The sequence below is a fragment of the Podarcis erhardii genome (assembly GCF_964252035.2).
Source record: "Podarcis erhardii genome assembly, chromosome: 6".
NCBI lineage: Eukaryota > Metazoa > Chordata > Lepidosauria > Squamata > Lacertidae > Podarcis > Podarcis erhardii.
The window spans coordinates 16,156,779-16,170,049 of record NC_138510.1 but is presented as its reverse complement, the minus strand read 5'-3'; the positions used below and the strand labels follow the sequence as shown (position 1 = coordinate 16,170,049).

The window sequence follows — 13,271 nt, the reverse complement described above, 5'->3', positions numbered from 1 at the left end:
TATTTATTCCACCTGGACATTTAAGCAGTACATTCTTCAAGTTACTGTTAAGTCAGGAATGGGGAAAATCCACCTTGCAGGCCCAACACTATTCCCAATTTGGCATGAGGCAGTTTCCCCAAATGCCCATCTGCCCCACACCTCATGTGATGTCAGATGTGGGATACGTAGAGATACAACTGGGTTGACTTACAAGCGAGTTCCTAGTGGAGAATGCCAGGTGATTGACAGGTGGATCAGTCCATGGGGCTGGGAACCAATAAGGATCTGGTCTGTTAGGCCAGAAAGGTTCCCTACCCTGGCATAGGCAGATGTAAAAAATCCAGAACAGATTTAAGTATCAAAGGCAACTTCAAGTAAGGTATGCCGAATCAGTGTCAGATTGCATTTTGTAATGGATCTTTGCTAGCCAGTAAGCATAGTTGTATTATTGGCAGATTTGGTACACCAATCAGAATGTGTGGGTGCTTAGAATGACCACTAAACCGACCATTTTGGTAGCATAAAGAAGTCTTGTTATAAAAATCTTTATTTAAAACTTAAAGGAAAAAGAACAACTAAACAATACAGTTACACTCAAAGGTGGATTCCATTCATTGCACATGTGTTTTGAATGTTATCTTGTGAGGACATGCTGCTTCATAAACTGCTTCATATTGCACAATAATCCATGGCTCAGTTTCATGATGCTATCAAAAAGGGGCCAAAAAGGAAATGCCAGCCATGAACATGAGACGATCCTCAACCAGCTATGCCTCAGAGTGGCATGTGCAAAGAGGACTTCAAGTAAGTTAGATATTGACAAACTGCTTTATGACCTGATTTGTAAGGTTCATGATCAGAGCTTACAATGCAATAAGCTCTGCCTTTTGAGTCCAACCAGCCTATATTGGCTGGATTACCACAGATCTCATCGGAACTACTTTGTTCCTGGGAACTACATGCTATGACTGGATATTCTTAGCGGTGGTAGTTTCAGCAACTTTATACTTGGGAGTTTTTGTAGAGCTTGCAATAATCCATGGATGTTTGAGCACCTCCTCCAGTGGCAGCCTGTGGAATGGATTATGCTTCAGCAGCTTTGAAATCAGATTCTGAGCACCCTCTGTTACAAATGGAGGAAATTTGTACTCTACCTTTAAACCAAAGAAATAGTCATCATTAGACATGTTTCTATGAAAGCATGCATTCAAGGTGCATGAACTATTAAGTATAACCATTAGACTCCCCCCCCCCACCCAATACATTAGTAATCATGGTTTTTCTCTTGCCTTTTTGCTTAGCAGTCCCTTTCTGCGTCACTGGGTTCTATTTAACTAGTGTTATCCCATACTTCTATTTTTGAACTAGCTCAGAGAAATTGTTCAAGTCTGTCTGTCCTAGGCTGCTTTTCCACAGTGGACTGCAAATGGGAAACACAAATTGAGCAGGTAAGTGTCCCAGAGGATTGCACCTCAAATCTTGCAACTGAACCTGTTGGGAAGGACCACCTGCATTTACCAGAATACAGAAAGATACTAAGACAACACATTTAAAAATCAGAAATTCTAGTTCTTTACTTGAAAACTCCTGAACTAAAGTCAATGATATTAGGCCCCAAACCTGGAAAGTACAAGTTCCATAACAGCTAGTTAAGAGTTCATTCCTATAGCATGAAATGCTCAGATTCTAAATCAAGCAGCATTATAATTCAACTTACCTTTGAAATGGCTCTGTATGTTTCCTGGTATGTGTCTGCCTCAAAAGGAGGCTTTCCTACTAGGAATTCGTAACACAAGACACCAAGACTCCACAGATCAACTTTTTCATCATGTGTTCTCCCTTCAATCATTTCAGGTGGTAAGTAGTCAAGGGTACCACACAGAGTCGACCTCCTAGAAAACAAAAATGATGCACAGACTAACAACTGTAGGTTGCCACACACAACTATTAAGATATTTCCCCACACACTCATCTAGATCTGCATTCATGATTTAACACTTTCTAAAGCACTTTGTCCATGAATAGTAGTACAGTGGTGCCTCGCAAGACAAAATTAATCCGTTCCACGAGTCTCTTCGTCTTGCGGTTTTTTCGTCTTGTGAAGCACGGCTATTAGCGGCTTAGCGGCTATTAACGGCTTAGCGGCTTTAAGAAAAAGGAAACAAACTCGCAAGACGTTTCGTCTTGCGAAGCAAGCCCATAGGGAAATTCGTCTTGCGAAGCACCTCAAAAAAAGGAAAACTCTTTCGTCTAGCGAGTTTTTCGTCTTGCGAGGCATTCGTCTTGCAGGGCACCACTGTATATAGTATACTGGAGGAAGGCATGGCTGATGGTCAACCTGAACAAGAGCATCCCTTCTAGGGATGCTTGATACCCTTGTAATCTAATCAACACTTGCTTGATACCCTTGTAATCTAAGTAACATTCTCAACTAACAGCAGTTTCCCTAAACTCAATTCTTATAATCGGAGACTAATGCTAAGTTATTTTCACAAAGCTTACTGACTACAGAAACAAAACAATTTCCACTTAGCCAAGTTCTGATTCTGTTGTCTGTCTCCATAGTACCAAGCTTCTTCAGCTCTCAGAAACGCAGGTCAGTAAAGCATGAGACTCAGATTAATCTCAGGATTGTGGATTTGAGCCCCACATTGGGCGAAAGATTCCTGCATTGTAGTGGGTAGGTCCAGATTATCCTCTGATCCCTTCCAACTCTACAGTTCTATGATTCCCTTACCTAGAGGATGGAGCATGCACAGACCATCCAAAGTCAGCAATCTTTAGCTCTCCATTCGATCCCAGCAGCAGGTTTTCAGGCTTTATGTCTCTATGAATTACTCTTTTCGAGTGGCAATATGATAACGCATCTGCCAGTTCAGTGATATACTGTAGAACAAATGAAGATTACAGATATAAGGAGTTCAATCTTAAGCATTGTTCAAGCTATGCAGATGCCTAAAATGCATGGGTAAAATGGTAGAAAATGTTTCTCAGTGTATCAATAACATGCTGCATCACTGATGCAAACAAGTCCTTAATACGGGACAAAAACCTTTAGACACACCTAATTCAAGACTCTCTTTCCCACAGCCAAGTATAAAGAACTCAAAACATTAGACACCAAGCTGGATTAGTATAGCCCTCAACATAGCTTCTTCCTCATAAGAAGCTACTTTTAATACCGTATTGGCCAAAATATAAGCTGCACCCAAATATAAGCCGCACCTTTAAAATTGGGGGGGGGGGGAGAGAGAAATACCTGAATATAAGCCACTCTATTCCTCACTGCTCCTGGCTGCATGCTGGGGGGGGGGGGCAGCTGCGTTGCCGAAGGCCTTTCCCCTTCCTTGCTCTCTCCCTTCCCCAGCCTTGGGGGAAGAGGATGGGGAACTACGCACAGGGCGGGTGCCACTTTGCCGCACCCCTGGTGCTGTTTGCCCTGCACTCCTGGCTACATACTGTAAGGTTGTGAATATAAGCCGCCCTAACTTTTCACAGTCAGAATTTTTTTTGGGGGGGGGGGGAGTGACGCTTATATTCAGGCCAATACAATAATAGACACTCCTGCCCCACCCAATCTTGCTCCAGCAACTCCATAGGCTTCATCTGCATGCATGCCAAGCACTGTCCTGTATCATTCAACCCGCCATGTAGCCTTGCCAAAGACTGACACATATAAATGTCCTATTTATTCCAGTGAAATTCCTCCCATCCTATTTTGGGATATTCTTTACTGGAAAAGCCAACCTAGCCCAAAAGTGCAAGTAGATAAATAGGTACTGCTCCGGTGGGAAGGTAAATGGTGTTTCTGTGTGCTGCTCTGGTTTCAGTGTTCCGTTGCACCAGAAGCGGCTTAGTCATGCTGGCCACATGACCCAGAAAAACTGTCTGCAGACAAAAGCCGGCTCCCTCGGCCTGTAAAGTGAATGAGCGCCGCAACCTGAGTCGTCAGGGGTCCTTTACCTTTTTTCTGGAAAAGCTATGAACTTCTCAACTCCACAAAACTGAGGAAACATACCTTACTCTACCATTTATACTGATATTGTTTCCCACTTTTGGACCAGCGAAACAAAGCTGTTTAGTATAACCCTGGATCAAGTCAGTGAAAGAAGAATCTACTCTTTCATGTCCTTCTCTAAGGAAGAGTTTGGTCCTAAAAGTGCAGTTTTAGCTTCAAATGTGGTCACATACACAGTTCTGAAAAAAAAATATCCTCACAAGATCAACATACATTAGCAGTCCGTTCCTCATCAAATTTAGTAAGCCTTTGGAGTTCTTTGTACACTTCTCCACGTGGTGCATGTTCCAGGATTAGGTAGACTCTTGTTGCATCATGGAAGTAGCCATAAAGTCGGAGAATATTTGGATGCCTACAAGTAAGTATATGCATATTTAATAATGATGGCTTCATTTGTAAATGACGTGCACATAATTCTCCATGTCTCCCTCAATCTCCTACAATTTGCTAAATAAATGAAAGTATCATTTGAGAAATTCTGTAACCACCACCAAGTTAGATAGAGCAGCTGTGGCTAGGAGTGTGCTTTACCAGCTTTGTCTGGTTTGCCAGCTATGGCCATTCTTGGATGAGCATAGTCTGACCAGTGTTGCCCAAGTGTTAGTAACTTTGATGCTGGATTACTGCAGTGTACTCTATGTGGGGCTGCACATAGAATGTGGCAGCCAGATTGCTAATGGGGGCACGCTGCAAATAAAACGTGACAGCATTTTATAAAACATCTCCACTGGGTGCCTATCTGCTGAGCTTGGCTCAATGTCCTTTTATTTACACAAACCTGAAGAACTTATATTCAGGATACCTATGGGGGTGCCTAAATCAGAGTTTGATCACTGGGAGCAACGACAGGAATGTCAATGGTCATTCCCCAAGTAGGATAAAGTTCATTTGACATCAGCATGAAATAGACCCTTTAGTGTCATTAGCCTAGTCCTATGGAGAATTCTGCCAATAGAGATTCAGCAGGCACCTGTTTCAACCTTTTAACACCTGCTTAAAACTTTTCTGTGCTGCCAGGCATATGCATGCAATTAAGAAAACATCTTTTCATAAGTTGATTGCCTCTAAATTTCTACTTGCTTTTATTATATATTCTTGTAAGCTGGATTGATTTTTATGATATAGCATTGTGTGTGTGTGTGTGTGTGTGTGTGTGTGTGTGTAAACACACAAACACAAATGTGGAATGCTTCTAAAAATAAAAATCTGCTTAAGATAGCAAACATAGAAACCCATTCAAAACGGCCATTTAAAATCAATGTTACCGAAGATGAGACTGTATTTCTACTTCTCGCCGCAGTTGATGTTCAACACCTGCTTTTTCCAGCTGTGTTTTAAATAAGACCTTCAGCGCCAAGATAAATTTGCTCTCCTTTTCACGAGCCAGATATACATTTCCAAATTTTCCTTTTCCCAGAGGACGACCAATTTCAAAGTCATCAAGAGACCACTGTTTTCTACAAAACAAAGCTATTATTTAGGTTGCTGCAAGGTAATACAGCTGCCTCTCTGAAGTGAGAAGTTACTTTCATGCATATGATCCTGTCCCAAAATAGTAAACTTGCTGGCAATTACAAGGCACTTTTTACAGCATTCAAAGTTGTATGAGTCTTTGTCCATGTATCCCCAACTCAAGTCACTTTTTTTAAAAAAACCAACTTCATTCACATCAGTGTGGCTTTATCTGTGCCACTATACCCAGCTGACATTTTCATCAAGCTAGGCTCCATGACCAAGTTCCTCAAATCTTACCAGGTTCTGAGTGTGGTGCTGACGTCAAGATTTCAGGTAAGATACCCATATGGGACAGCTGCAATTTCTGCATTGCAGGGGATTAGACTAGATGATCCTCAGGATCCCTTCCAACCCCACAATTCTATGATTATTCAGCGTAGGTAGGTTTATTTTCTGTCCTTCAGGGCATAAGGTGCAGTACTTAATGCTTCCTTATTATATGTAATTTAGCCATCTTACTGTACATTTCTCCAGTGCAGTAAGCAAACTGGGACAAGAGCATCTAGGCCATTATTGTGCCAAACACCATTTCAAACACTCAGTTTCAAGATTTAAAATATGCAATATAAATCACTCTTGCGTCTCTGCCTGTGCATGAAAGACAAAACTGCAATTTAAGTGGACTGGTTAAGATTTAAAGTCAAGTGGTGGTAATACAATTCACAAATCACACTTCCGTCTTCCTGCAGTTTTCATCTTTGACATCTTACAGTTGAGGCTGTTTGAAATCACCATCTGTGTTTTGCAAGAATGCAGGGTTAGTCAGCATGCATTTCCCCTTCTTTACTCAGTCTTCTTTACTCAGTTCAAATTAGCACATTGGTTAATGTTGTTTCAGAATTCCAAGGTTTCTGAGACAGGACTTTTCTCAACAACTGAAGTGTGGATTAATCACGCCTCCGTCTTCAATGATTTATCTGCACTCTGCCTATACTTTCTTACCAGTTTAACGAACAGAGGTTAGTCTAATAGGCCTATAAATCCCTGTATTCCTGCATTCAACTCCATAGAGCTGTATCCAAAGCCATAGAAAAGATGCTTGCACAAGGGAAATACTCTGCACCCTGAAAGGAATATGGGGATTAGGGGATCCTCAAGAAAGTCCTGGGGTGTCAGATAGGGCAGCTTGTGTGAGAAGCTCCTCCCATGCCCAATTCCTCACTCCTCATGTTCCTGACCTTTCACAAGCATCCCCCCTCAACCCCCAGAAGAGGCTTTAGGGCAGCGGGGCAGAAGGCCACAGCAGAGAGGAGGGATTCTACTTGCCAATGAAATCTTGTGCTCATGCTGGCACTGGATGCAATCCAGATTTGAGTACAACTGTGCATTTCAGAATGCACTTCAAACACAACATAAACTTCGATGAAGACCAATAAGCTGAAGCGATTAGAGGTTATATGAAAATATATCCAGCTTTTAATTCTTCTTTAAGGATATTTTACTAAAATGTTGTACATTTGCTCAAAGCATCCCATTTTAATTATCTGAGAGACCATCAGTAACTGGGAAAAGGAAGCAAGCTTAGAAACCAATTTAGAATAATATTTTTTAATCTTTTACTATGTGATAAGACATTTGCCAAAAGCTGCAAAAAGAAGTAATCATGAATAACAACAGATTTGTATTTCATCTTCCTAAAAAAAAAATAATGTATGGAAGTACATGAAACATACAACTTACTTTTTGGTCTCACTGTTTGAATTTGACACCCCTTTTGCCTCTTTCTTCTGATTTGATACACCTGGTTCAGCTTTTTTTCCTGCATGTATAAAAGTTCAAAACTCTTAATAAGCTCAGACTTTATGAAGCGACACTGCTCTCTAGAAATTTGTGTTTTAAAATGTCCCTCTCAGAAGGTAAACTTCGTGCTTTATATCCAGCACACAAAATAAAAAACTATTTATCTTCACCTGAAAACCATGCAGACCAATCAATATTCTGAATATATGCAGCTTGGGTAGCAATCCTCCACTTACTTGCCACATATGTACCCTCCCCGCCCCCTGGAAGCTAGGGAAGCTCACTCAAAAGCTCCTAGCTCAAGACCAGTTAGTGGCCTTTGGCAAGCTCACAATCTGTTTCCAAGTCCTCCCACCTGCAATACAAATGACTGCAGATGCTTTCTGCAGAGTGTATCTAGGTCATTTACACCATTGACTAAGTAACACTCCATGCTACCATCTCAATGAATTGGAGCCTAAGCTTCTACTGGGAAGTACCCCAAGACAGGGCCGTCTTTACCTAGGAGTGCAAGGCACCCGGGCACCAAATTCTGGGGGGTGCCAGGTGCCCACCGCTGAAGCTGCCTAAGATTATGTTATGTATTGTATTGAGCTGCTATGTGGCAGCAAGGTTAGTGGCACCTTTGACATGACTGATCTTGCACCAGCGGCAGGCAGGTGGTGTGAGATTAGTTGTGTCAAAGGTGCCATTGACGAGGAATCTCAGCTCAAGCCATCCAAGTTTGCTCTGCTTAAGAACTTCCAAGGGAAGGAGTCAAGAGTGCCCACCACCTCCCGTTTCCTGTGGGGAAACTGCTCGCTTGATCTGCGTCTCCCTCCCAACCCATGATCAGCCTGGACAAGGAAGAGCCCAAGTTCGATTTCAATTTCCTCTTCGAGTTTAACCAGAGCGATGAGGGTGCCAGCAGCAAAGGTGGGTGGCGAGACAACGCCGTCTGGCTTCCCGGGATTTAAGGTGGGGTGTGGGGGGGAGAGAAGAGGTTAGTTTATTTCCAGCACGTTAAATATAGTGATTATTCTGGGACAGAGGAAGAAGGGTCTTCACCAGAGGCAGAGCTGAGGCATGGAAGAAATGAACCATCTGGAGGCACCTCCTGTGGCTGCGATGCACGCATCTCTCTCCCTTCTTTCCCCTAAGGGACGGGTCAGTTTGGGGACTAAACTAAATTTGGGGGCACTGGGCAGATCTTTGCACCCCGGCGGTGCATATGCTAAAGACAGCCCTGCCCCAAGAGCAGGTTCCTATTTGCATTACACTCCAGCTATTGCACACAAGGAGACATTCCAAAATGTCTTGCTTCTCTCTGGAGCCATTTGGGTCCCTTGAAAATCTGCTCTGAAATGTTAAGGATCATGCCATGAATTGGCCTTCCCTGGATCAATAATACAAGTGAAAGAGTTGTTTTGTATGAGACATCCACATCCACATTCTAGGAACATTCTAGGAACTGAGAATAAGGCCCCAGTGCAAACATAGTGTAATATAGGCAACCCTTGTTTTGGACAGCGGTTATCTTCTGGATCATAGTGCATGTCGGCAGAGGGCACATAAGCCTACCCCACCCCCATCACCCCCTCTTCCAGATTTGAAAACGGCCTGCATGTACACAAAACAGGAGTTGCCTGTATATATTACAATTGAATTCTTGTTTCCTATCAAAGAGACCTAATTTTCTGAGCCTAATTCAAGGTACTTGCCTTGATATTAATGCTTTACATGGTTTGGGTTCCAAATACCTTCAAGAGCATCTATGTGCCAATTAGGACATGACAATTTGCAAAAGAAGCTCATCTTATATGGTGCCATTGCCTTTGGAAATGCAGGAAGCTGATGGTCTATAGAGGTGCATCAGGCAATATCTCTTTACAGCTTTAGGTGCACACTGAAGGCTTACCCCTTTTTGACCTTTGACAGTTGAAGTACCATCTCGTTTGTTATGTATATATGGCATATCATTTTGGGGTGGGACTGTTTTATTGCATTATATTATCTTTAAATGTAACCCACCTTGGGACCTTAAGGTGAAAGGCAGGTAACAAACATTAATCAGCATCTCAGTGTCATCCATGAACAGAAGGAACCCTTCTGTTCAGATACCTTGTTAGCATCCAAGCCCAAGTTGCTACTCAGGTCATTATGCAACTTTTTTTTCTTGCAGTAATTTGGTTTCTCTTATGAATTTCTAAGGCCCTAAGCCACCAAGCAACTTCTTCACTTTATAACCATTTTAGTATGAACTTTATACAGAATAGCAACCAACACATTTGTTACAGAGGTGGACACATTTGAACAGCACTATTTACCAGAAACAGAGGGCTGCCGAGACGTTTCAGTGGCTTTACTTGGACCTAGACTCCTAGATGTTGGTTGAACAAGAAGCGTTGGTTGATGCTGAGTTAACTGTTTGGGACGTTTTGCACTGGCAACAGTAGGTTTCTGTGCCTGAGGCTGAATAGGCACCCGCTGAGCAACATTTAAAGGAGTCAGAACACGCTGCTGTTGGACTTCAATTCCAGGTGTCGGGTTCTGGGTCACAGGAACCCGTCTTGCACCATCCACAATAGCTGCCTGATTTTAAAAAAACAACAACAGTAAATATCACTGATAGCAAGCTAAGAGATCTCACATCCTAGTTTGTCTGAACTGACCAATGAGAAAAAACCATAGCTTCCCAAGGTGGAATCTAAACACATAAAAACGCTGTGAAAATGCTTTTTTTAAAAAAAGTTTTGAAAAATACATTGAATTTGGCATAGCTCACTCTCGCCATCTAGTGTCACATTTGTATATTGCACTTTACCACACATTTAAAACATTTCATAGCAGAGTCCCAAGTTTGGACATACAGTGGTGCCCCGCAAGACGAACGCCTCGCAAGACGGAAAACCCGCTAGACGAAAGGGTTTTCCGTTTTGGAGGTGCTTCGCAAGACGAATTTCCCTATGGGCTTGCTTCGCAAGACGACAGCCCATAGGGAAATCTCCGGGACAGTGGGGAAGCGCAGCTCGTCTTCCCCGCTGTCCTCGGACCTCCTCCGAAGCCTGGCGGCGGGGCGGGGACACCTCCTCCCGCCGCCGGGCTTCGGAAGGATGCCCCGATGCCGGGCAGCGAGGCGGGAACGCCTCCCCCCGCCGCCCGGCATCGGAACGATGTCCCGAAGCCGAGCGGCGGGGCGGGAAAGTCTCCCCCCGCCGCCCGGCATCAGAACGATGTCCCGAAGCCGGGCGGCGGGGCGGGAAAGTCTCCCCCCGCCGCCCGGCATTGGAACGATGTCCCGAAGCCGAGCGGCGGGGCGGGAACGCCTCCCCCCGCCGCCCGGCTTCGGGGCGGGAAAGCCTCCCCCCGCCGCCCGGCTTCGGGGCATCGTCCCGATGCCGGGCGGCGGGGCAGGAACGCCTCCCCCCGCCGCCCGGCTTCGGGGCATCGTCCCGATGCCGGGCGGCGGGGCGAGAAAGCCTCCCCCCGCCGCCTGGCATCGGAACGATGTCCCGAAGCCGGGCGCCGGGGCCGCGAAGCCTGGGCGCGCTGGCAACTCTCCGCAAGGAGCGCTCCCGCTGCTTGCGGAGAGGTCCGCGAAGCCTGTCCTGGACCTCTTCTGAAGGCAGGCGGGGGGGCAAAAGTCTTTGTCCCCCCTGCTTGCCTTCCCAGGGGCTTTTAAATCGCCCGGACAGCGGAGAAGTCCTCCGCTGTCCCGGGCGATTTTAAAATGCCGCCCGCCAGAAGAGGTCGGGGGAAGGCGGTTTCCATAGGAACGCATTAATTGATTTTCAATGCATTCCTATGGAAAACCGTGCATCGCAAGACGAAAAACTCGCAAGACGAAGAGACTTGCGGAACGAATTAATTTCGTCTTGCGAGGCACCACTGTAACAGAAAACTGCATTTATGCAAGAATTCATCTAGACTTGGCCTTAAATAGATGGGGAACATTACTTCACATGTTAATTATTCACTCCAGCACTATCAAATATCAGTTTTGTTCACATACAGAAATAATCCAGTAAGAACTGTAGCTCTGATTAACGAAGCCGAGATTTACAATGCTCGGTATCTGAAGATCACTTTACCTTGCCATTATGAGCTGAATTAGCATTCAGATTCTCTTTACAAGCTTTGTCCATTATTGCCTGGAGAAAATGAAATTCAGTTATTCAACTTGTGTAAAACATGAAATCCAAGTTATTTAAAGCTCTCACTTCTATAATCTAGGCGCCAATGATTCTAAAACCAGTGAGCTTGACATATTTGATAAAATATCAAATATGCCTGTCTATGCCTGTCAAAGCAGTGAGGCCCCTAAAACATTAATCCCACTAATCCCACTTCTTGATAATATTTAGGCAGCTTAATAGAAGCAAATAAGGACACACTAGAATTCCCTGGTGCAACTCATACTACCCAATATTTGGAAATGCCTGAAGATTTTATCACTGCCCAGAAGGCTTTTCTGTTTTAAGATCTGAAGGAGCAAACAAGCTATGGTATATTGATAAACTTGATTTGGATGAAATACTTAATGCTTTCCACAGAGGTGGATTATTGGCTATTACAATATGCAGGTTGTCCCAGAGGGTGAAGCCCAAGTAGGTAAATGAGTCAAAATGTAGCTGGTTTGTTTCTGCTTATCCAGCAGAAATGATGGGGTTGTGTTTTATGGATGTGAGAAAGGAAAAAAATAACTTTTTTTACTGAAATACAGTGGTACCTCTGGTTGCGAACGGAATCCGTTCCGGAGGCCCATTCGCAACATGAAAAGAGCGCAACCCGCCATGGCATGTCTGCGCATGTGCGGGTTGTGATTCGCTGCTTCTGCGCATGTCATTTTGCGTGTCTGCGCATGCGGCGAAAACCGGAAGTAACCCTTTCTGGTACTTCCAGGTCGCCGCGGGACACAACCTGAAGAAACATAACATGAGGTATGACTATAATGCAAACACTAATAAACTATAAATAGAAAATAAAACGGGGTTATCCCCACAACTGGAAGGATCTCTGCCTACTAGGACTATATATGCATGTATCTTGAGAGTGACGTGCAGCTTTGTTTCTTCCTAGGAGTAGGGCAAGTTGAAAAATGTGCTCAAACACTTGGAAAACCTTCAGCGTCATGGCAGTTCTTGGGCCTCTTTACATAGTGTTATCCCCATACATTTTATAAACCCCTTTAGTCTTTAACTCTTCAAAACTGCCTCACAACCCATGCCACACAACCTTGTTTCTTTGTTCTGATGAAACTCAACCTTGCAATGTGTAACAAATAAAAATTGAAGATAACAGTTGATCCTTGGGGTACCTTCCAAACCAGTGCTTTTTTAAAAGGGGTACTCATGGGTATGCAGTACCGGCACCTCTTTCTAGGGAAAAAAGGACTGCTTCAAACTACAGTTTTTAAGTACATTGTACCCCACCCCCCAAAAAACCTGGGAGCTGCAGTTTACATCTCCCAGAGCTACAATTCCCAGCGCCCTTAACAAACCAGTTCCCAGGAATCTTGGGGAAGGGGACATGATGTGCTTTCCGTGTATATGGTGCATGCAACCAACCACTGAGGCCTCCTCAATTGGGATCAGACAGCCTAACCACTATGCGACACTCCCTCTCATTCTACGCAGAAAAAAACGGGGCTTTCTAGAAGTTTCCTTCGTGCTGGGCACCTATCCCACCCCAGAGCCATTCAAGCCATTTATGAGCTCACAATTTTTACCAGAAGCGCTACGGCCCTCCGGGATGCGCCTTCCGCCTTTACTCACGAGTGCCACAGCTTAAGGTCGTAACCACTTTCCTTAACGACACCCCGAAACCAGACGCAGGCAGGCCGAATACCTCACGATTCCTGCGCACTCCAGAGGCCTCGGCCGCCTACCCTCCGCGTTCCTCCAACAGCCTCCGGAGCTATTTGAATTCAAACCTTCGCCCGCCCACTCAGCAACGCTCTTTAAACCGCCGCCGCGCTCCTATTGGCGGAGCTCACCCTGTTGTCGACGAAGCTACCGCTCGCTGATTCGTTGGTCTC

The 13,271-nt window shown here is 44.5% G+C and overlaps 1 protein-coding gene across 5 annotated transcripts; it reads right to left on the bottom strand.

The window, feature by feature from the left end:
- Positions 1-510: 510 nt before the first annotated feature.
- Positions 511-13,176, bottom strand: AURKA (aurora kinase A). 5 transcript variants are annotated; one of them, XM_081867936.1, is made up of 9 exons: positions 13,082-13,176; positions 11,326-11,385; positions 9,562-9,826; positions 7,196-7,274; positions 5,266-5,457; positions 4,214-4,352; positions 2,720-2,868; positions 1,700-1,874; positions 511-1,136 (listed from the first exon to the last, which is right to left on the bottom strand). In XM_081867936.1, the coding sequence occupies exons 2-9, from the start codon at positions 11,377-11,379 to the stop codon at positions 945-947; spliced, it is 1,245 nt and encodes a 414-aa protein (XP_081724062.1). In that variant the 5' UTR covers positions 11,380-11,385; positions 13,082-13,176; the 3' UTR covers positions 511-944. The 5 variants fall into 5 exon arrangements, with proteins under 5 accessions (XP_081724062.1, XP_081724060.1, XP_081724059.1 ...); XM_081867934.1 differs by having other exon boundaries at positions 12,954-13,136; XM_081867933.1 differs by having other exon boundaries at positions 12,963-13,136.
- Positions 13,177-13,271: the final 95 nt, after the last annotated feature.

What these genes read in the sequence shown, in the direction of transcription:
- AURKA (XM_081867936.1), bottom strand. Translation starts at nt 11,379, where the DNA reads ATGGACAAAGCTTGTAAAGAGAATCTGAATGCTAATTCAGCTCATAAT. An exon ending in ATGAGGAACGGACTGCTAAT is followed by an intron (nt 2,869 to 4,213) that starts GTATGTTGATCT and finishes TTTGTTCTACAG; the next exon opens with TATATCACTGAACTGGCAGA. An exon ending in CATACAGAGCCATTTCAAAG is followed by an intron (nt 1,137 to 1,699) that starts GTAAGTTGAATT and finishes TTTGGTTTAAAG; the next exon opens with GTAGAGTACAAATTTCCTCC.